At 37.2% G+C, this 25,013-nt stretch overlaps 2 protein-coding genes across 2 annotated transcripts; both read left to right on the forward strand.

The window, feature by feature from the left end:
• The first annotated feature begins 13,065 nt into the window (after positions 1 to 13,065).
• Positions 13,066 to 14,711, forward strand: LOC131044270 (type III polyketide synthase B). The gene is made up of 2 exons (XM_057977560.2): positions 13,066 to 13,340; positions 13,522 to 14,711. The coding sequence occupies exons 1-2, from the start codon at positions 13,151 to 13,153 to the stop codon at positions 14,514 to 14,516; spliced, it is 1,185 nt and encodes a 394-aa protein (XP_057833543.1). The 5' UTR covers positions 13,066 to 13,150; the 3' UTR covers positions 14,517 to 14,711.
• Positions 14,712 to 22,403: 7,692 nt separating this feature from the next.
• LOC131044269 (type III polyketide synthase B) lies at positions 22,404 to 24,070 on the forward strand. Its single transcript, XM_057977559.1, has 2 exons — positions 22,404 to 22,662; positions 22,892 to 24,070. Exons 1-2 carry the CDS (start codon positions 22,473 to 22,475, stop codon positions 23,881 to 23,883), a joined length of 1,182 nt encoding a protein of 393 aa, XP_057833542.1. The 5' UTR covers positions 22,404 to 22,472; the 3' UTR covers positions 23,884 to 24,070.
• The last annotated feature ends 943 nt before the right edge of the window (positions 24,071 to 25,013 follow it).

Here is a 25,013-nt window from a genome sequence, read left to right on the forward strand (position 1 = left end):
CCTTCCCCCCGTGTTCTCTCCCTCTCCCCCTCTCCTCTCCCTCTCCCCTCTCCTCTCCCTCTCTCCCTCCCCTCTCCTCTCCCTCTCTCTCCCTCTCCCACCCCCTTCTCTCTCTCTCTCTCTCTCTCTCTCTCTCTCTCTCTCTCTCTCTCTCTCTCTCTCTCTCTCTCTCTCTCTCTCTCTCCCTTCCCTCCCCCTCTTCTCTCCCTCTCTCCCTCCCTCTACATCTCCTCTCCCTCCCTCTACATCTCCCTTCCCCCCATGTTCTCTCCTCCTCTTCCTCTCTCTCCCTCCCTCTCCCTCTCTCTCCCTCTCCCCTCTCCTCTCCCTCTCTCTCCCCCCTCTCTCTCTCTCTCTCCCTCTATCTCTCCCTCTCCCCTCTCCCTCTCCCTCTCTCTCCCTTCCCCCTCTCTTCTCTCCCTCTCTCCCTCTCCCTTCCTCCATACCCCTTCCATAACTTTTTTAAGGCTTAGTAGCATGTACGCAGTACTTATTACTCATAAGCGGTACTATTCCCATTATTTGATACCCTGGGATAACATTTTTAGGCTTAGTAGCGCGTACGCGCTACTTATCAGCCGAGAATACCGTTGGGCTTGCCAAGATTTTATGGCCTAGCAACGCGCACTTGGTTTAGAGACATAGTTTTAGTTGCCCAAGAGCCTCAACGACCTCAAAAGAAGTTTCTTTTGAGGTCGTTGAAGGCCCCACTTGAACCATGTCTGCACTTCTATCATTGTTGTATACATAAAAGTAAGTGATTTTTTTGTTTTTTGCATGATTTCAAATGATTGAATTGTTGTTTTTATTAGTTTTTTGTTTTTGCATGGTTTCAAATGATTAAATTGTGATTGTTTAATAGTTTGATTCCAAAAAATAGTGATAAGATGCATACTTATGGTTATTTATTTATTTTTGAACTTTTCTTTACATATATATGTAATATGATTCTATTTGGGTCAACCGATCTCAACCATGGGAAAGAACAAGCAAGGAACGATGGAACAATGAGAGGCTCAAAAGGAAAGACAAAGGCAGTGTATGAAGAAATTGCGTGACATAAGAACAATGGGAGAAGAAGGTATGTCAACCTCAACATCTCAATTCGATTTACCAAACAAATATAATGCACCTAATGCAATTGAAGAAGAAACATTTGATAATTTACCGTTTGAACCTAATGCAATTGAAGAAGACACCGCATTGAATAATCAATTAAATGATGAACATACTACACCTTCTCTACTTGATGAATTGAATGTACATAATGCTCCGATGTTAACACCTCCTAGAATCATTCATAGGAAACCAAAGTATCTAATTGACATTGATGAGAATATATTGAAGTCAATGCCCAATAAAATGAATGAACGAACTTGTAGGAGAATGGTTAAAAGAATATGGTAAAACTATTTTAAAAACTTAAATCAAACTGCAAGATGTCAATTAATTGTTCAAATGATTAAAAATTTGAATTTTAGAGAGACAATGAAAATTCTAGGCCTAAGATCATCTGAAAGTAACAATGAAAGAACTATTGTCAGAAATCTATTTGATGCATATCAATCTATTGGTTCAAAATCGCGTAGTAAAGATTCTAATGCTACTCGACGTGCCATTACATCAATCATAATGAGCAAGAAAATAAAAAAAGATCGTTTGATAAGCAAAACAAGTAAGTCATTGAACGTTAGTAGAACAACATTAAGTAAAGCATTAAAGAGGCGAGAACAAATAGAGGAACCTAACAATAATTCTCTTTGGGCATTCTCGGGTAGACTACCATGCAAAGACAAGGTTGTTGTAGATGCACTAAAAACATTAATTGAAAATTTTTGGCATGACAACACAAGAGTATCACCCAACCAAAGAGATGTTGTTAGAAGGTGAATTGGGTCTAAAAATCGTGAGCCACATGCGAAAAACTATTTGGATATGACTCAAACTAAATTTTATGAAAGATTCCTTCAAAAGTTTCCTCAAATAAAAATTTCTCAAATATTTTTTGAAATGGCAAAACCTTTTTATATTAAGATTAATCATGTACGCACCATGTGTTGTTGTAGGATGCATATTGAATTTTCCATGCATTATGATATTTTTCGTCATATTTGTTCTACTTTGCACACTAACGATGTTTTGCAGGAATGTAATATACAAGCACCTCCTAAGTCGGCAAGAGAATTTATTTCAAGTGTGTTATGTAATAGACATGATGGTTGCATTTATTATAAGATGCCTTGTTTGGATGGTTCTTGTGCTATATGTGGTGGTTTGCAACGTTTACCAAGATGCATACATTTGGAGAGCACACATGAAATTGGTACGAAACTAGTTTCTTTTGGAAAATACAAGACAGACACATATGGAGTTAAAGATGGAAAAGATTTGAAGAGATGTGAGCTAGTGAAAAATGATATATGTGTAGCTCAATTTATGAAAATGTTTCAAGAGAAACTAGTTTATGAGTACATAATGCATACACATAGAGCTTGATGGTTAGATAAGAAATTCAAGTTGTGTAAGGACACATTTCCTCTTGGCACCATTGTCTCTATCGTTGATTTCGCTAAAAATTATACACTACAACCTCAAAATGAAGTGCAATCCATGTATTATCACTCTACACAAGTTTCTATTTTTGTACACATAGCATTCATGTATGCAGATGATAGCACAGAGGAGGATAGAAAGGTTGTAAGAGAGTATCACTTCTACATAAGTGATGATCGTACTCATTCATCAGAGTTTGTACAAGGATGCTTTAAAGTTTTCTATGATAGTTTAAGGGAAAGGAACATACGATACAACCGACACTTAATATGGTCAGATAATTGCACCGCACAATTCAAGAATGCAAGGATGTTTTATTGGCTGACAAGGATGCATGTGACAAGCGGTGTACAACATTTTTGGAATTTCACTGAGGCTGGACATGGTAAGGGAGAGCACGATGGTGCAGGAGCATGTGTGAAAAGAGCCCTAGCCAGGGAAGAATTGAAGTACGAAGGTGGTGCTGAGTTGGTAGATGCAGAAACAATTGTGCGATGGTGTAAGTCTACGATGGATCTAGGTAATCCAGGTACGTCATTGGTTCGTAGATATTTTTGGTTGATTACTAAATCTAACATTGAAAACTATCTAGATTGTTGTACAGTTGCAGGATCGAGTGACATGCACTCATTTATGAGTTCAAATTCAAGTTCACTGGTAATTTATACAAGACAGATGGTATGTTTTTGCTCTTCATGCATGTATTGTTTGTGGGAAGAATGTGAATCAAAAGAGTGGGTTGACAAATGGTCTTGTAGACCGTTGGTTCCCATTGATTCATATCAAATTCCCAAAGCACTACAATTGAGCCAGATGGAGACGTCATTGGATTTTGACCATGTATTCGACCTAGTGGATTCAGGTGATTTTTTGAGTTAATTTTTTTGCTAGTATTCTTTTTGGTTCATTTTGTTGTACATCATACTTTATTTTTGGTATTAATTAACACTTTATAAAATGCAGGTCATGTGTATGCAGTTGTTGCAGAAGAGAACAATGAAGAAGGAACATATTACTATTTGTGTCGTTGTGTTGAGCCTAAAAGAAAATTGACAACCACAATCATTGATGGAGAGGGTATTGAGTACCCAATAGGGTCTGTTGTCGTGACAAGAACATGGCTTCGGAGATACCCTATCAAGAATTTTGATGTTTGGTTGTTCGAGGACTTTGAAACACACAGACATATTCTTCATTTCTCTAACCTTGTTGTTGCAACACATATTCATTTGATGAAGTATCGTGGTAGACCTCATAACAAGATTTTATGGAAAGTTCGTGAATCTGACCACGAGGCAATACTTGACACAATACGGGTTAGAGCCGATCCTGAAGGCTCACTTGATTGATTCTACAGTTCAAAGTAGAATGATTTTGAGAATTTTGTATAAATCATCGACAAATTGTTCTATATTCATTTTTTGTATATATAAATGCCCATGAGTTGATTTTTACATGTTCAGGAGCATAATTTTGTATATTTAAGTGGCAATGAGCTGATTTGTACATATGTACATGCCAAATTTTGTATATTAAAATGGCAATGAGTTGAATCGCACATATTGTAATGCCAAATTTTGTATAAAAGCCCATGAGATGATTTGTATATTAAAATGGCGATGAGCTGAATTGCATATATTGTAATGCCAAATTTTGTATAAAAGCCCATGAGATTATTTGTAAGATAATTTTTTGTATAATCAAATAGCCAAGAGATGATTTGACCATATTTAGAGGCAAATTTTTGAATAATATGTGACAATGTTTTGTGACTATTTTGTGTGTCAATGTTTTGTGACTATGTTTTGAGTATATGTGATGTGTCCCTGGTCAATCATGAGCATTCTTGATTCTTGTATAATCATGGATAATTATTTGATTCATTATCGGTTCATAGGGGTGATAGATTGAGACTAGATACAATTTGAGCAAAAATTGTCAAAAAAGTTGTCAAGCAACTTCTACATTACGTCAGTAGGGTATGACTCTCGACGTTCTAGTGCTTTGGGATGCACAATAGGGGCATGCCTAGTGTAAACATGCCCACCTGGACGCGCTCGCGACATCTGTTTGTGCACACGAGGAACAAAATCAATTCTAGCCAATCTTGCAACTTTTCCTTGCAAGTAACTGACGGTTTTTTGAGTAGGCAAAAAAATGCTACTAATTGAAAATGGCTCCGATTTGTCGAAAACCGAGATAGGCCATTGTAGAGGACCCTCACTCGACCCCATGGAATCAAACAGATCGACCGTATGTGTCGTGGATTGGAAGAAACAATCTGTCAAATTTTGACAATATTTTGGACTCAGGGCATTTGAGAGATCTCACCAGTAGGGTATGACTCTCGACGTTCTGGTGCTTTGGGATGCATGACAGGGGCATACCTAGCATAAACATGCCCATCCGGACGCGCTTGCGACATCGGTTTGTGCACACGAGGAACAAAATCAATTCTAGCCAATCTTGCAACTTTTCCTTGCAAGCAACTGACGATTTTTTGAGCAGGCAAAAAACTGCTACTAATTGAAAATGGCTCCGAGTTGTCAAAAACTGAGACAGGCCATTGTAGAGGATCCTCACTTAACCCCACGGGATCAAACAGATCGAACATATGTGTCGTGGATTGGAAGAAACAATCCGTCAAATTTTGATAATTTTTTTTTACTCAGGGCACTTGAGAGATCTCACCTGTAGGGTATGACTCTCGATGTTCTGGTGCTTTGGGATGCATGACAGGGGCATGCCTAGCGTAAACATGCCCACCCGAACGCGCTCGCGACGTCGGTTTGTGCACACGAGGAACAAAATCAATTCTAGCCAATCTTGCAACTTTTCCTTGCAAGCAACTGACGATTTTTTGAGCAGGCGAAAAAATGCTACTAATTGAAAATGGTTCCGAGTCATCAAAAACCAAGATAGGCCATTGTAGAGGACCCTCACTCGACCCCACAGGATCAAACAGTTCGACCGTATGTGTCATGGATTGGAAGAAACAGTCCGTCAAATTTTGACAATTTTTTGGACTCAGGGCACTTGAGAGATCTCACCGATAGGGTATGACTCTCGACGTTCTGGTGCTTTGGGATGCACAACAGGGGCATGCCTAGCGTAAACATGCCCACCTGAACGTGCTCGCGACGTCGGTTTGTGCACACGAGGAACATAATCAATTCTAGCCAATCTTGCAACTTTTCCTTGCAAGCAACTGACAGTTTTTTGAGCAGGCGAAAAACTGCTACTAATTGAAAATGGCTCCAAGTCCTCGAAAACCGTGATAGGCCATTGTAGAGGACCCTCACTCGACCCCACAGGATCAAATAGATCGACCGTATGTGTCTTGGATTGGAAGAAACAATCCATCAAATTTTGACAATATTTTGGACTCAGGGCACTTGAGAGATCTCACCGGTAGGGTATGACTCTTGACGTTCTAGTGCTTTGGGATGCACGAAAGGGGCATGCCTAGTGTAAACATGCCCACCCAAACAGGCTTACGACGTCGGTTTGTGTACACGAGGAACATAATCAATTCTAGCCAATCTTGCAACTTTTCCTTGCAAGCAACTGACGATTTTTTGAGCAAGCGAAAAAATGCTACTAATTGAAAATGGCTCCGAGTTGTCGAAAACCGAGATAGGCCATTGTAGAGGACCCTCACTCGACCCCACGGGATCAAATAGATCGACCGTATGTGTCGTGGATTGGAAGAAACAGTCCATCAAATTTTGACAATTTTTTGGACTCAGGGCACTTGAGAGATCTCACCGATAGGGTATGACTCTCGACGTTCTGATGCTTTGGGATGCACGACAGGGGCATGCCTAGCATAAAAATGCCCACCCAGACGCGCTCATGACATCGGTTTGTGCACACGAGGAACTGAATCAATTCTAGCCAATCTTGCAACTTTTCCTTGCAAGCAACTGACGGTTTTTTGAGCAGGTGAAAAACTGCTACTAATTGAAAATGGCTCTGAGTCGTCGAAAACCGAGATAGGCCATTGTAGAGGACCCTCACGCGACCCCACGAGATCAAACAAATTGATCGTATGTGTCGTGGATTGGAAGAAACAGTCCGTCAAATTTTGACAATTTTTTGGACTCGGGGCACTTGAGAGATCTCACCGGTACGGTATGACTCTCGATGTTCTGGTGCTTTTTGATGCACGACAGGGGCATGCCTAGCGTAAACATGCCCACCCGAATGTACTTGCGATGTCGGTTTGTGCACATGAGGAACAGAATCAATTCTAGCCAATCTTGCAACTTTTCCTTGCAAGCAACTGACGGTTTTTTGAGCAGGCGAAAAAATGCTACTAATTGAAAATGGCTCCGAGTCGTCGAAAACCAAGATAGGCCATTGTAGAGGACCCTCACACGACCCCATGGGATCAAACAGATCGACCGTATGTGTCGTGGATTGGAAGAAACAATCTGTCAAATTTTGACAATTTTTTGGACTCGGGGCACTTGAGAGATCTCACCGGTAGGGTATGACTCTCGACATTTTGGTGCTTTGGGATGCACGACAGGAGCATGACTAGCATAAACATGCCCACCCGAACGCGCTCGCGACGTCGGTTTGTGCACACGAGGAACAAAATTTGACCATTGCGAGCGTGAGGGTGCTCTCGCACCAAACACATTGTTGTTTAAATTCATATTGTCGTTTTTTGTTGTTTATATTCATATTGTTAATTACATATGCAAATATTCATTTAAATTTATAAAAGGGCAGCCACCAAATACAACGAATACACAATAATGAACTGAATACAAGGAGTTTTGTAGGGTTAATTCAACGTTTTAGAAATTTTATCAAATCATATTCCATGATTGCAATGCTTTATATCATATATTTTTGTTGTTTATATTCATATTGTTGATTACATATGCAAATATTCATTTAAATTTATAAAAGGACAACCACAAAATACAACGAATACAAAATAATAAACTCATTACACATTTATTGGATCGAATATCGATATTTATATATATAAAAAAAGGCATGTCTGCCAAGTCAATACAAGTATTACAAAAATGTGGCATATGCCATATCCAAATCGATATACAATAAAAATGTAGAATATATCTACATGTATTGGTCATTCTATGACCAAAACTAACACTATATGATCCTAAACTTCTGGTGGATCATCAAAATCAAGCCTCTTCAGCGCAGTACGCGGCTCTGTAGATGGCTGCAAAACCACAATTCAAAAGCCAAGTTAGAATTCTTTTGTAGAAAATAGTTCACAATTAACATCATAACTATGCATTTAACTTTAATTCCTTTGCAATTGAAATGTAGATTACCTCATCGGCTAATCCAGGAGCTAATGTCTTCGCTCTCCTCTCCTTGTCACTCTTAGGAGTTTTCTTGAAGACATACTTAAATGGATCCACGTTATGGTCGTACCGCGAACAAGTCTATTGTAGATTAAATGTACAATTAATACAATGTACTAACATAAATATATCAAAAACACTTAAAAGCTATAATATAGAGAACAATGATGTACCTGTGCCTCAGATGCTTCTCCAATGGACTGAGGATGGCTCACCATCGATGTAGAAACGGTCGCTATTACCTATACAAAAAATGTACAAAGATTAAATACAATTAATATAATGATAAGTATTGAAGGTTGAAAACAATTAATTTTACATATCAAACAAAAGTGTACCGGATCCTGATATGCTTCTCCAGTGCAAGGAGGAGGGTTCTCCATTGACGTAATAGGTATGGATATTTCCTGTATGAAAAAAATATAAGATTATAATATATCACAAGTTCACATGTACGTGTGCATATAACCATGAAATCAAGAAAATAAAGTAGAGATACATACCTCCACCCTCTCTTGATTCGCGGGTGAATCAGGTGCATTCAACATATCCACAAAGCTCAATGGCCGTTGTACATGTAAAATAGACAAAAAACACTAATCAATCTACAAACCCCAACTAATACTTGATTTCAACATTTTCAAACAATTGTACAACTAAAAATGTGTTCAATTACCTTCTTCACACGTTTTAGCATCTTCGAGATATTCTTTTTCTTCGGACGAGCCCTAGACGCGGAGGGGGTGCCCTAAAAATAGAAAATTAACATGAGATATTAGTACAGATAATAAATTAAACATAATTTTAAAAATCTAAAATGAAATGACTTGCATATTCCATCAAAACAATACATAAAAAGAGTTGTACAAAATATGATACCGTATAGCCTTGTAGGCCAAAATTGATCGCCGACAGCGTGATGTCATCAATTTGGGACATTTCGTCCCCTGTCAACACCTACAAACCAGAAATTGGACCAAGCATTAAAGATAGTTAGTATATCTTGTATTTTTTTGAATTCAAAGTGTACTATTCTATTTTAACATGTTACAAAATTTATACCTCAGGCATCGAAGTTGCAGCTGTGGTAACTGGGGGAGGTGTATGGGATACCGTTGCTGCATCCTGAAATGCATATTATTTGTCTCAATTTAAATCGATGTATAAATGAAAATTCATTTATGTAATTACAAAATTAAAGTGACTGATAAATAAAATGTTATGAATTCAAATCAACACACCTATGTCTGTGGCTCATGGGCAAACACCATGTCCATCAACTCATCTGTCAGTGCGACATCCTCAACCGTGTGAGCCTGACATCTACAACCGCAAATCGTGCATAGATGATATGAGTATCCATCTGCACCGACTGCATCATCTATCCCCGAGCAATTGACACACATATGCTCGATGGGCTCTCTGTCGCCCTCTAATGGCTCATCATCCAATACAATAGGGTGTGCTAATGATGTCCCATGCTGGATGATGGCACCAATCAATGTTGTGGCTGCCTGAAGAGTTTGTAGCTCCATCAACTCTTTCAGCTCTAATGGGACAGCCTGATGCACCTTGGGTTTGGGTGCTAGGGGGCGGTGACTCTCCGCGGCTAATCGCCTACGGGCTCCAGGTCTATCTTGGGCAGAGCCACCACCTCTACCATGAAACTCTCTCATGTCAAAATAATTTGGGCGCACATTGAGCACAAACTCACAATATATTTTTCTCAAATAATATAATGGCACCTCATAATTATTACAAGGTGGATCATCAAAGACCATCCACCACCTCTGCCAAAAAAGATTCTTCATTTGCACATTATTACACCAATGTATGGGAAACCTCTTTGCATTAGGAGGTAATGACTGACTAGTTTTGGGGTCAACAAAAAGGGCACATATTTGTTGTTTAGAAATATTTTTGTTTTTAACTCCATCGTATGATAGCCCATTCGCATAGAATTGATGACACCTATCCCTAAAGCTTCCCCATTTGGTAATTTATGTGGAAACAACTATGGCACCACTAGCTAATGTTTATAGGCTAGTAGCGAGGGATTGATGATGGTCAAGCTTAGAAGTTTTCAATTTTACAATAAGTCTATTGATTTTGGATGTATTTTGCCCTAACTGATTAATTAATTCTTCCTGTGTTTCGGCTGTGCGGTCAAAAGGAGGAATTGGGGGTTGTTCTTGTGTATTTTCAGGAGGTGCATTTGGTTGTTCTTGTGGGTTTTTAGGAGGTGCATTTGGTTGTTCTTGTTCTGGATTAGAAGAATCTGGTTTTTGAAACAAAAAATGAAAAAACCTAATCAAAATTAATGAAATTAAATTCAAAATGTAAAACAAATTGCATAAACCAGAAAGAAAGAGAAAAATAAACAAAAACTAACCTTGATCCATAGCCTGGAGGACAAATTTAGCACCCCATTTGTTGTTTAGGTTAGAAAATGGGAAAAAAAAAACTAAAAAACATGCTTTTCGGGTAAATGAGGACCCAATTTTTTTTAAAAACTTTTTTTATCAAGCACCGCGTACGTGGTTTTACTAAGATTATTAGCGTGTACACGCTCATTTTCCTATAAGCAGCATGTTCGCGCTAATTTTCCTAGCCGTAGCGCGTACACGCTCAGTTTCCTAAACTCAGCGCGTACACACTACCTTTTCTAGGCTCGGGAAGAACAAACCTAAGCGCATACGCGGGAATTTGAAATTTTAAAACCGCGTACGCGCTGCCTATTGTTCCAAGTTTTTTTTGGGTGGTGTCCACTTTTCTGACCACCATCTTTGTGCACACGCCCTAATATTGATTTTAATACTATGTGTGCTTTATCAAAAGTTGATTGTCCCCACACACTTTGGACTCACCTTTAGGAGATCTATGGAGATTATCATATCTTTGTTTTCAGAGGATCTTGCAACAAATTGTCTCATTCCCCTTGCACATGTTGATTGTATATCCTATGATCATGGTACTTTTGAGATGCTTATGTTGATCATATGTCTTTCATGTTCAATAGATCATATACTTGTCTCTTAGTTCTCACTCCTCATATTAAGACCTAATCTACATATTTTGTTATTCTTCATTAACTTGGCATCACAAAATGCACATGACCTCCATTGATTCAATGCAGTAGGACATTCACCTTCCAAACACAACTACTTGGGATTCATATCTTCCAAACATATTATCCTTGTTTGTGGAGTTTCCTATTACAAATTTGGAGGATTATCTTGAGGAAATCCATCTCCTCTTTGTTGATAGTTTCATTAGTGTTGTGAGCTCATTTTCATTGCCCATAGAGCTTGTTCTACATCTATTTTTACAGAGTTGAGTTTGTCACCTACATTGATTGGACATGTATCTAATTTTTTATGGCACCACTGTCCTTCATGTGGATAATGTGACACTAGAGAAATTTCCAAAGGCATGCACCATTTAGATTTGGATTCTTAATTCTTCTAGTTTATGAAAATGACTTCTCCAATCTCTAGTGGGTATATCTATTCGTAAGGGGAGAAATGTTGTTTGTAGGTAGTGGATATTAATCTATCTTCAAGCTTTTGTCATTGGCATTGGAGATACTTCTTCATGGAGGGGATTCCTATCCTCTTTTTCTCTCTCTCTTATGGGAGAAATTCATTGTACTTCTATGATAGAAGCATACCTTGTGGGGGTCACATTGAGTCCTATCTTTCTTTCACTATCTCTTTTGGAGAGGAGTTTATTCATGTAAGTTCCTCATTTCCTTTAGTTGTCAGATATTTCTTTTGTTTGTACATGGATCTACCTAATCGAGCCTTGTCAAGACCCATCCAATCTGTCATTCATGCATTCATCACCAACTTTTTAGCTTCTCCCTTTAAAATTAATCTTAAAGGGGGTGTTAGCGTAATTATGATATCAACTAATTAATTATCTAATTAGATCCTTTATTGCTTTATTACATTTAAGGCAAACTTAGGAATGCATCTTTGTATTTAGATTGAGCTAATTAGAGGCCAAATTATCTTGAGTCATATAATGTAGACACTTATCATTAGCTAATTTAATGTTTATGTAAGGTTTAGATCTAGGTTTGCTTTATCCTTTTTACAAGGATTAATCTTTAATTGTAATTCATAATCTTTTGTGTATCAATATGATTTTGAGTTTGTTGAAAAAATTTATCTTGCTTGATCTCCATTTATGATAAGTGTTTTCTTTGCAAGTGATTGCTAGACTTGCGGGATTGAATCAATAACTCTAACATTAGCAACTTGCTAGATAATTATTTGCTCTCCTTTATTCAAGTCCATGATCAAACCAATTTAATGGTAACATGAACAAAGATCAAAGACAATACATAAGCATGCAATATGCATGAGATTATGATGCAATTATTAATGCTCAAAGATGCTTCTAAGTTGAAATGTAAAAGAGATTAAGACATGTAACATGATTTTAAATTAGATGAAGGATATGTTTAAATACAACATAACACTTAAATTTACACAAACATACATTATCTTGATTTAAGATAATTAATAAGCAATATATTCATAATGTTTAAACAAAATTTTAAAATTTAGATGTTTATTTTATAACTATAATTTTGAACAGAAATGATAAATACAACATTTAGAAATTAATATTGATGATGGAAACGAACTAAAATAAATTCGTAGGCCTATTTTAATGCAGGAATGTGGCAATTATAAACTTGTTATTGCATAAAGAAACTCCCCAAAACATAAAGGTAAAGGTCATGAGTACGAAAATTTTAACCTAGATTAGTAGACATGATAAATTTATGTAATCCGGTCGTTTTCAGTAAACTTGATTTATGTTATTTTCCGACCAAGCTACCCATTCACAGCAACGGCAATATATTTCAAAGTAACAGAAGCGATATGTCGGGAGAAGCTCCAATCATTTTTCATAAAAGATCACACAGAGAATGTGAGGACACGGGACATCAATTCGTCGACTACTTTAAATTCCCAACAGTCTTTGCGTGCAAACCAAACACTAAACAAACAATCTGCCACTTGATCACACTCAATGCACACACAACCAAATCCATAGCCAGTCGCTGAGTTCCTCCTTCACAACTCACGCATGGATAAACCATCGATCTCGCCTTTCGAAGGGCTATTTAAACACGCCACCCCTCGTATATTGACACACACTCAACTGCTTCGAAAATCTCTCTGCTCTCGATTATTCTTAAGCCCATCACCAGAACTAATCGAGGTAGAATGGCAAGCAATGGGTCATCAGTATCAAATGGCAAGGCTCACCCCAAGTCTAGGCCGGGCATTGCAACAGCTTTGGCGTTCGGCAAGGCTTTTCCTGACCAGCTGGTGATGCAGGAGTTCCTTGTCGACGGCTACTTCAAAAACACCAACTGCAATGACCCTGCTCTCCGCGAGAAGCTCGACCGTCTCTGTAATACAATCAAATACCCTTTTGCTTATTTTTCATCAATTGAAAATTTTCTTTTGAGAGTGTTAAATTCCACCCAGTTGGGTTTCCTTAGGACAATACTTCCTGTCAATTAGGACTATAGTTTGGAATCTATTTATAGAGTCTAGTGTAAATGGCTGAGTACGCCTCGATTATGATGTAGGCAAGACGACCACCGTGAAGAACCGTTACGTTGTAATGTCAGACGAGATCCTGAAAAAGTACCCGGAACTGACAGTTGAAGGGTCCGCAACAGTTCGACAGAGGCTGGAGATCGCCAACAAGGCCGTGACGGACATGGCAGTAGAAGCCTCGGAGAAATGCATAAAGGAGTGGGGTCGCCCGGCCTCGGACATCACCCACGTCGTGTACGTTTCTTCAAGCGAGGTCCGAATGCCGGGCGGTGACCTGTTTCTGGCCTGCGGCCTTGGCCTCCGCCCTGACGTGAGCCGTGTGGTGGTCTACTTCATGGGCTGTTCGGGTGGGGTCACGGGTCTCCGGTTGGCAAAGGACCTGGCTGAGAACAACCCGGGCAGCCGTGTTCTGCTCGCCACAACAGAGACGACCTTGGTGGGCTTCCGCCCGCCCAACCCAGAGAGACCATATGACCTGGTTGGGGCCGCTCTGTTTGGAGACGGAGCTGCAGCCATGATCTTGGGGACCGACCCAACACCACAAGAGAAGCCTTCGTTTGAGCTGGACTGGGCCGTGCAACAGCTTCTGCCAGGTACTGATAAGACCATCGATGGGAGGCTCACAGAGGAAGGCATCATCTTCAAGCTGGGGCGTGACCTGCCTCAGATTATAGAGAATAATATTGAGGACTTCTGCCAGAAGCTCATGAACAAGACCGGATTGGCGAAGATGGAGTATAATGACCTGTTTTGGGCCGTTCACCCGGGTGGGCCGGCCATTCTGAACCGGTTGGAGAAGAAGTTGGGGCTTCTGCCTGAGAAGCTCAAGTGCAGCAGGCAGGCGCTGGCGGACTTTGGGAACGTCAGCAGCAACACGATTGTATACGTGTTGGAGTACATGCGAGCGGAGAGCCTGAAAAAGACGACTGCTCATGAGGACAAGAACAATGAATGGGGCCTTATTTTGGCCTTTGGCCCCGGCATCACCTTCGAAGGCATTCTAGCTCGGAATGTTATGGCCTGATTACTCGATCCATCCTTGCAGAGTAAACTGTGTGAAAGTTGTGTTTTGTTAGATTTGTGTCAAGTAAAATACCTTGCTAGAGCTCAATTGAAATTCCGTACTATACACTGTATCTAATAAATGACTCCAATGTAGATCATATTTTGATCTGCAAATGCTTTTTTTAATATAGAAAGTGCATTAAGCTTTAGTGAATTTGAAATTCATTTGTATGCAAGCTCGGCCTTTGACAGTTTTTATCAAAAGCAGATACACAAGTTAGTTTAAAATATGCAAGCTACAGTTTTTATCAAAAGCAGATACACAAGTTAGTTTAAAATATGCAAGCTCTTCCTGGATTAGTGAACGTCTGTATACCATGTAACTGCCATAGCAACTTTTAACCCCATACCAAATATTTTTATTAAATTTTGTTTTATTGAGATAACACATTCTTCAATATTAAACATCAATAATAATTTTTCATGTAATTCAACTCTTTAAAATTAGGAGACAGAAGAAAAAGCCAATTAGGGGCTAGTTCATTGCTTCTTCTATCTTGTTGGGGTTGTTTGTAAATAGTTCAGACTTTTGGGATAGTTGTTACTATAAATGTTGTTTTGGAGAGTTAGTGTGAGAGTAGGAGTCTAGTAGTGGAGTTGTCATGCTAAAGAATCTAGTCTATAACATAGGTAGCACTCAAACTTAGGGACTCAGTCTGGTAATTGAGGGGATTGGAAATGAAACTCGCGTGTGATTCTTCTTGATCTGTAAATTTAATCTGTCTCTTTAATATTCTACAATTGATTTTATTTTGTTGCTACAGATGAAAAGTAAAAGTAAGAAGGCTACCGAGTTAGCTTAAGAGAAGGAAAAGGAGGGTGTTATCGTTTGTCAGTTCCTCATCGTCGAGTTGTATATTGTTGTCCAAGTTTTTCGTCAAGAAGGCAACAGTAGACGTTGTAGAAGAAAAAGTTTTAATGAAAGAAAAGATACTATAGATTAATAGTTTTGCAACAAGGAATCCAGGGCATGAGTTGGGATCAATCTAACATGATCACTTCACTCTCTATTTTATGTAACTGGTTAGATGTATTCTCTAGATTGAATTGATCGGCTTGGTTGTCAGAGGTTTTGAAAGAGAAGAACAATCTATACTGAATATGCCTTGCACAATACGTCAACTAACATAAATTTGTAGCATTGTGTTTTCCATCAAATTCAAGTGTTCTGTCAAGGATTTAATTGGCCTGGGCGAGATGCTTACGCAGCATTTTTACCCACGTAGTTAAGCTTTGCAGGTGAAGAGGGTTCGCGAGGAATGTGCACTGAAAGATTGCAGTATAGTGAATGGTCTTGTTGGCATGGTCTGTGACCTCCTACCTTATGGAAAGAGCATCTTTTTTCTAGGCAATGTTGGTGTGGGAAAACTATTTTTATGTTTGCTCGATATTGAGAAAAGAGTTTTAATAGTTTAGAGTTGCATCTATGGCTATGCATGAAATATTAAAAAGGATAATCAAGCTGGAAGAAAGAGTGGAACAAAGGTAGAGAGAAAAGCGAACCAAGGATCATTAAAAAGGAGTCACAAAAATTAGAGTATGAATTAGAAAGATTAAAGAAAACTAGGGACTAATAAAGGGAGTCACAAAAATTAGAGTATGAATTAGAGAGATTATGGTAGATGCTAGAGGTGTTAGAGTATTCGGGTATTTACTTGATTAATTAAACATTCTTTGTTTAATTATTTAAGTTCCCTTTATCTCTTTTACACTTAAGCTAACTTTAGGTGCATATAATTAATTATTTTAATTAATTATTATGTGCAAACCTAGGTTTTCCCTTTTTAGGGTTTCTTGACCTATTAAAGGTTGAGTTCTTTCTTTTCATTGTAAGAATCACATTACATATTTTTGTGAATATTGAGCTCTCTCTTTTTTAGCATATTCTCTGTGTTTTGTATGTTCTTCAGATTTTGTTTCATTGCTTCTCCTTGTAACAGGTTATTCGGCTTGCAGAAGATCTTCAGGCTCTTATGGTGTTGTATTTTCTCAACTCCTACAAGAGGGATATGAGACATGTAATAATAAAAAGGAAAAAAAAAATCTACAACAAATGTATTGAAAAGTTAGAGAAGGGAAAAAGGAAATGTGAGGATAAATACTCACGCAAGGAAGAGCCATTCTAAGAGAGGAAAGCAATTGGGTCAAGGATTATCCAAGGAGTGAAATTGTTAAAACAAGGAAAAAAATAAATCTCTTGAAGAGTTGGCAAAATTAATAGTGGATTGAAGACCTTTAAATATGATGTTCCAAGAGTTATAGAGAATAGAGGTAGATGAATGAGATAAAGATAAAGAGGATGTGTGGGATGGATCTATTGAGTTGTGTTACCTTGAAGGAGGAGAAGAAATTGAGGATTACCAAACACAAGGAGAAGAGTTTGAAGACTGTAATAAAGAGGCTCGTGTTTTCTATCATAATAGGAGGCCCAAGATGTTATAGCAAAGGATTCAATTCACATTAGATAAGTTGTAACAAAGATGGTGTAGGAGCACCCGATGGACTTTATGCCTCCATGAGGCTATTTTGTAAATATTTGCTTTATATGGTGTTTGGGTCATGTCATAAGGTCTTTATGGGCCATCTTAAATGTTTTAAAGCTGGTTTAGGTTACTAGGAAGTAGTTTTGTTGAATATTGTCAATTATTGTAAAAAATTGTAAAGTTGCAAGAATACAAAAAAGAGGAATATGAAGGGTCAAAAGTGGAAAATGAATGTGAAAAGTTGGTTGGAATTCAAAAGTTCACTGGTAATTGTTGTAATATGTTTAAATAAGCCTTGTAAGGTTGAATTCATGGTTGGAGATGGGTTGATGAAGGTTTTGAATGAAAATGGAATCATTTTGGAACAATTTTCCTTGTGTTTTCCTATAATAATGCTTCTCTCTTGCATTGTATGGATTTGTAAGGTCTTATAAAGTCTTTAAATTGATTTTTATTGATAGAGGAATGAGTTATATTTCATTTGGTGTTGGTTTAGCGGTTTTTTATTAAGTATTATGAAAGTTATGATCGTTTTATTAGCTGCAATTTCCAGAATTTTAGGTAACAATCATGTTGCAACGAATAGTATGAATTTGTAAAGATTTGTTTTGATCTAAAAGTGATATGGTTGGATAGGGAATTTAATTATATTTCCATTGTGAGATGTCTCATCCATTTTCGTGGAATTTTGAGTGTTTTAGAGGCGTTTTACTGAGACATGGTTTGGAAAACCCTTAGTGAATGAGCCTATTGCAAAGTACCAGTCAATTTTAGGCACTTGTGTTACAAAAAAACCTACCATTATTTTGATATATGTTGTATAGATCCCAAATGGGTATCTAAAAATGGTTTTAGGTTTCTTATATGAGCAATATACTGAAAGTTGTTTCCAAAATAACTCAATTTGTTGTACTAATTAGCCCTAGTTAAAGAAATAGTAATCAATTTTTGAGGGATTCGTTCCAAAACAACTTATCCTAATTTTGATACTTGTTTAATAAAAGCCAAAAGGGTATGTGAAAATGGTCTTATATTTATATTATCACTCCTTACTCAAAAGATATGGGAGAAAAGACCTTTCCAGAGGGCTACAAGGAATGAAGGTAGTTTGTGTAGAAAAACCTAAAGTAAGTTTGTAATTTGTGAAATCTAAAGTTTTTGGGGTCCTTTAATGGTTTACTCATGTTATTTACACATACTTTAAGGTGTTTCCATATGTTAGACAAAGGATTTGGAAAGTTGCCAAGTTGTTAAGCCTTGAAAAGTGAAGAAAAAAGACTAATGTATTAAGGAGAGTTTAGGTGAACCTCCTATCTCTACATCAAAATATGAAGGTCTTTAGGAGACCCATATGTGATGAATATTTATTGGTTTTAAATAACACAAATTTCTAGAAGAAGCTAAAGGAATGTCTAAAAAATCCCATTATTGATGAAAAGAGAGTAAAAGATCAGTACTTTCCTAAGGAGGAAGAAGGGTGACCATGAGGGAGGAAGTAGAAGCATAGAAATTTGTTGTTTAGAAAAGGAAGTCAACCTAAAAAATGAGTTGACTTATTAATCACATCATGTACAGCTAGGAAATGATGATTTTCTCAAAAAAGATGAAATAGAAAGCATGCCCGAAGGACCTAATGCATAGAATGAGAAAACTCATATCAAAGTTCTTGTTTAGTATGGACTATGTGCAAGTGCAACAAAAGATAGTAGGAACAAAAGATAGTAGGAATGATGCAAAGAGCAATGGCAATTATTTAGTAGAGGACTAATAAGTCTTCAAGGAGATGGGAAAAGAGAAAGAGAACCAATTGGTAGAGGAGTATCTTTATTACAATAAGAGGCTACAATAAAAAGAAGAAAGATGTGATGATTTGCAAAGATATCTAATTTGGTGGAAGGGAACACTATGGCTTCATTTTTCAAGTCAAAAGGATGGTTCTAGCATTGATTCCAAACTCTACTTGAATGTTTGATTCTTTAGCATGCTAGGATAAAAACCCCTTAGAATTAGGAGCTTGGAAAAAAATGATTCCTCTAAACTAGGGGCTAACTCTTTGTTTCTCATATAATATTGGGATTGTTTGTAATTTTTCAAACACTTGGGGTACAACTATTACTATATATGCTATTTTGGAGAGCTAGTGTGAGATTAGGAATCTAGTAGTGGAGTTGTCATGCAAAAAATCTAGTCTATAACATAGGTAGCACTCACGCTTAGGGAGTCATTCTGGTGATTGAGGGGATTCAAATTTGAAACTCATTTGTCATCTTGCTTGATATATGTAAATATAATGCAATTGTATATTTTTTATTGTCATTATCTTTGTTGTATATTATCTTACATAATGTGTTATTTCCCTCTACACTATTATTGTTGTCAAAGTTTATTGAATCTCTTCATGCTAAGTCGATGCACTCTATCAATTTTATATCTTATTTTAATTAAAATTTGATAAATTTAATTAACTTGTTTTCATTTATCAAAATTTAACTTTGACTATTGAATTAATTGATGTTTAAAAATAATTGTCAAATTATAATCCTTATTTACATATAAATAATATTATCCAATTTATACCTTAAAAACATAACATTAGAAGAACAAATTGCGTGCAATGTTCTTAGCTCCACTTAAGTTAAAAAATTTAAGCAAATTTTGACAAGTAAAAAGATTATCTTATCAGAAATATACTACAAATGTGACAACATTTCAATTCATCTATTGTTTCATATGCCCTAAAAAATGTTGAATTTTTATTCTATTTTAAGAAGCTTAAAGTGCACACTAGGTAAAGAATAGTCAATATTATCTAACATTGAGGTCTTACAAGAAAATAAATATCATAAACACAATGTTATATATCATTAATATATTACACATGATTTTATTTTAATTTCTCGTTAAGGAAAATTATTATGGTTGTAATTATGTAAATATATAAGAATGTTCTTTTCTTCTTTCTTTAGATAGTGAATTAGTTATAATGTAGTGTAAAATTAAGTAAGAAAAACAAACAATTAAATTTAAAAAAGAGAGATAAATTTGAGGATTTATCATGGAGAAATCTATTATGAATAAATTATATTTTAAATACTTTTATTTAATAACTATAATTTTGAAAACAATTAAAAGAAACATTTTTTTTTTCTTCAATTGTATTGTAACTTTTTTATCATCTTTACAATGCCCTAATAACATAGTTTATAATTACAAATTAATTTTTTTTTCAATTTTACAATCATTTTGTACCTTAAAACCTCATGAAAATATGCTAAGAATCACATAGAGACCTCTTAAGTGACCTTAAGGGGGTATCATTGTGATAGGAGATGAGACATTGAGTTATGAGTAACAGATAATCAATATATTTGATGATGAGATAAAAGAACTAACTAAAAAATTTCATTTCAATAGTTTATTTTATTATGGTTATTTAATAGATAGGATTCTATTTATGAAAAATCAATTTCTAATATAGCCTATCAGTAAATGGTTATTGAAAAACCTAAAGATTGTGTAAATAAAATTGTTGAATTTCTTATTTACTTCAATAAGAAAAAAGTAAAGGAAGTACTTGAAACAAGGTGTGAGTTATAGATATCAACAAGACATAATTTGCATGGGAAACCCTTTTGAGTAAAAAATTAGTGGCAAAAGGATATTCACAATTGTCTTATTTAAGAAAAATACATGCAATACAATAAGTTTATTTCACACATAATGTCAATCTATAATCTAATAGCGTACAAACTTCAACTAAGACTTAACACCTTTAAGATCCATCCCATCCATCAACATCCAATCTTGTTCTATTCATACAAGCAAATAGATATAGCCACAAAATATTTTTTAAGGAATTATAACTATCTAACTATCCTACTCTCATTTAATACTAATAGTAACACAACAATATAATGACCATAACATGACATCTATTACTCATTGCATGTAACACAACTTTCCCATATGGATGATAATTACACATAATAAATTGGTGCTACTCACACTTGATCAAAGGCTATTGAACCACTTCATCTAAGCCATACACATGTCTTCCTACACTATAGCCAAACACTATCCATGACTTGTAGTAGTAGACACAAATGTGTGATTGTTGCTAGCTACTTGTGGTACCTTTCGGAACCTTCTAGAACATCAACACTCTCATAGTCATCACCACATGCACTTAAACAACACCACAAGTGCGCCTACATTGGCATACACATCCCAATGAGATGTTGACAATTATGTAGTTATAAGTTAAATTCTCTAAATGACTTATAGTTGGGATGTAGAAACATTAAAATTAAACAAGTGTCCATTCTAAATTACAACACTTCAAACTCACTACAACATTCTCACCTTATCACAATTGTTAAGTAGTTTATAACTAGACAACTAAGATAGATTTAAAATAAAATCGATTCTTTCATTGAAAACCTTATCAAAAAATATTTACAAGTGAATAGCATACCAAAGTTCCAATATTCTCCCACTTGATATTTACTATAAGAAATCTTAGTGTATCCCAATAAGTTAGCCTGGTGTGTAAGGCTAGGATAAACCCATCTTACCTTTCCACCATAAAAATTTAGCAATACGTATAAATTTTCTCAAAGAAATGATAATATTTATCTGAGCTTCAATTTTCTCCAACTAAACATTCCTTATCTCAACCACTTACCTAACAAAATAAAGTAGCACATCTACATGTTTAGTTTGAAAATGGTAAATAACATTCTTAACTAGACAAATTAAACTCCATGAATGATAATTCAATACTATATGACTCTTAAAATCAATATTATTATATAATTTTTATAATCATACACATAGTAGTCCTTTTCACACTAACTTAAGTTCACCTAATAGTTTATTTTTCTTGCCTCATAAACACTTGACACATTCTTTCACAATTGTCCCAAATATTCTACATGTGTCACTATTAAAATTGTATTAAAAGATTAATATTGTTCTGGATTCATTTTCACCACATACTCTACTCTTATTATGAACAATGTAAATATCTTTTTCCACTTATATAACTTACTCCTATATAGAGTAATTGGATCCACTAATTGATCTCTATTTATCCATATATCTAGCCCAATCAAAGTCTATAAACCTCTATATGTTTAACACGTTGCCAGCATCATTAGTACCACATGATAACACGAGCAATAATGTAGAGTTCTTTTGAAGTAGCTAAACAAACAATTTGCCAATTGATCACACTCGATGCACATACAACCAAATCCATAGCTAGTCGCCGAGTTCCTCCTTCACAACTTCCGCATGGAGAACCATCCGTCTCACCTTTCGAAAGGCTATATAAACACACCACCGAACACAGTTCCACACGCAATCAATTGCTTCGAAATCATTCTGCTCTTGATAATTCTTCAGCTTCTCACCAGATTCATCGAGGCAGAATGGCAAGCAATGGGTCATCAGTATCAAATGGCAAGTCTCATCCCAAGTCTAGGCCGGGCATTGCAACAGCTTTGGCATTCGGCAAGGCTTTCCCTGACCAGCTGGTGATGCAGGAGTTCCTCGTCGACGGCTACTTCAAGAACACCAACTGCAATGACCCCCTTCTCCGCGAGAAGCTCGACCGTCTCTGTAATACAATCAAATCCCTCTTTTCTTATTTTTCATCAATTGAAAATTTTCCTTTGAGAATGTTCAATCCCACCCAGTTGCGTTTCCTTAGGATAATAGTTTCTGTAAATTAGATCCTGTTAATTTATAGTTCTGTAATAGGACTATAATTTGAAAGCCGTGTAATAAGATGGTGTAAAAGGCTTACTATAGATTAATCTATTTAATTATAAAATGTATATATATGCAGGCAAGACGACCACCGTGAAGAATCGTTACGTGGTAATGTCAGACGAGATCCTGGAAAAGTACCCGGAACTGACAGTTGAAGGGTCCGCAACAGTTCGACAGAGGCTGGAGATAGCCAACAAGGCCGTGACGGACATGGCAGTAGAAGCCTCACAGAAATGCATAAAGGAGTGGGGTCGCCCGGCCTCGGACATCACCCACGTCGTGTACGTCTCATCAAGCGAGGTCCGAATGCCGGGCGGTGACCTGTTTCTGGCCTGCGGCCTTGGCCTCCGCTCTGACGTGAGCCGTGTGGTGGTATACTTCATGGGCTGCTCGGGTGGGGTCACGGGTCTCCGGGTGGCAAAGGACCTGGCTGAGAACAACCCGGGCAGCCGGGTTCTCCTCGCAACAACAGAGACGACCTTGGTGGGCTTCCGCCCGCCCAATCCAGAGAGACCATATGACCTTGTTGGGGCCGCTCTGTTTGGAGACGGAGCGGCAGCCATGATCTTGGGGACCGACCCAACACCACAAGAGAAGCCTTCATTTGAGCTGGACTGGGCTGTGCAACAGCTTCTGCCAGGTACTGATAAGACCATCGATGGGAGGCTCACAGAGGAAGGCATCATCTTCAAGCTGGGACGTGACCTGCCTCAGATTATAGAGAACAATATTGAGGAATTCTGCAAAAAGCTAATGAACAAGACCGGATTGGCGAAGATGGAGTATAACGATCTGTTTTGGGCCGTGCACCCGGGTGGGCCAGCCATTCTGAACCGGTTGGAGAAGAAGTTAGGGCTCCTGCCCGAGAAGCTCAAGTGCAGCAGGCAGGCGCTGGCGGACTTTGGGAATGTCAGCAGTAACACGATCATTTACGTGTTGGAGTACATGCGGGCACAGAGTCTGAATAAAGCGGCCGCCAAGGACAAGGATTATGAATGGGGCCTTATTTTGGCCTTTGGCCCCGGCATCACCTTCGAAGGCATTCTAGCTCGCAATGTTATGGCCTGATTACCCACCCCCTGCACACGCCTATCCTTTCCTTTCTTTCTTGGAGAGTAAATTGTGTGAAAGTTTGTGTTTTGTTGGATTTGTGTCACGTATGATACCTTGCCACTCAATTGGCAAGACGAAGTTCCGGTAGTACACACTAAATCTAATAAATGACTCCAATGTAGAGCATATTTTGATCTGGAAATGCTTTTTATTTAAAGTGCATTAAGTTTGAGTGAATTCAAATTCATTTGTATGCAGGAGGCCTTCGAAAGTTTTTTATCAAATTCAGATACACGAGTTAGTTTAGAATATGCAATCTCTTCCTCGATTGGGGAAGGTGTGTGCACCATATAACTGTTAGCGCATGCAACTTCCAACTCAACTCAACTTTCTGTTCTCTCGATGATTTGCGGGGAGACTCTTGTTGCACCGTAGTCAGGCAGTAATGCTCTGTCTTATGCTAGGCTAATCAAGGAGAAGTGTAGTTTTAACTCTGCCTCTTCTATCGTAATTTCTATCATCTACAGTTATTTATTCTTTTCTTTTCCAGTCAAGATCCAAATTTTGTTGTGCAGGTTTTGTTGCAATTTTACATGGTATTAGAGTACACGAGAGCTGGGAAGAAGAAACATAAACAATCTTTTGCAGGTATTGAAGGTTGAAGATCAGAGTCATTGGAAAGAATGAAATTTTTGTTGTTTTTGGGGTGTTTCTTAATGTATTTTGTGTAATCGCGAACTTAGATAAAGTTTCATTTATAGAAAGGTTAATCATGTCTTTTGATAATTGTTTTCATCCTATTGTTGTCCAGCTAACTTTAGAGAGCCTAGAAATAATTGCCTTGAACAAGATCTACTACCCTATGTCCTTGCACCTGTTCTGAAGCCAAGTGACTATGAACAAAAGAATGCATGGTTCAACAGCAATGGCATGGTCTATGAACTAATGTGTATTAATATTTCTAAGGATGCTCTACATCACATAGAGCTCAGTGAGTGTCCTTTCATTGCTTGAACCATCATCCATCAATTGTATGGAGACATTGTGTCACAACCCGAATTTAGATTACAAATTTTTTTCTTAAATTAGACATTTGAAAATGACAACATTATGATTCTACCAATGACATTTTAACATGATGATGA

The sequence above is a fragment of the Cryptomeria japonica genome, chromosome 10, assembly GCF_030272615.1.
Source record: "Cryptomeria japonica chromosome 10, Sugi_1.0, whole genome shotgun sequence".
Lineage (NCBI taxonomy): Eukaryota > Viridiplantae > Streptophyta > Pinopsida > Cupressales > Cupressaceae > Cryptomeria > Cryptomeria japonica.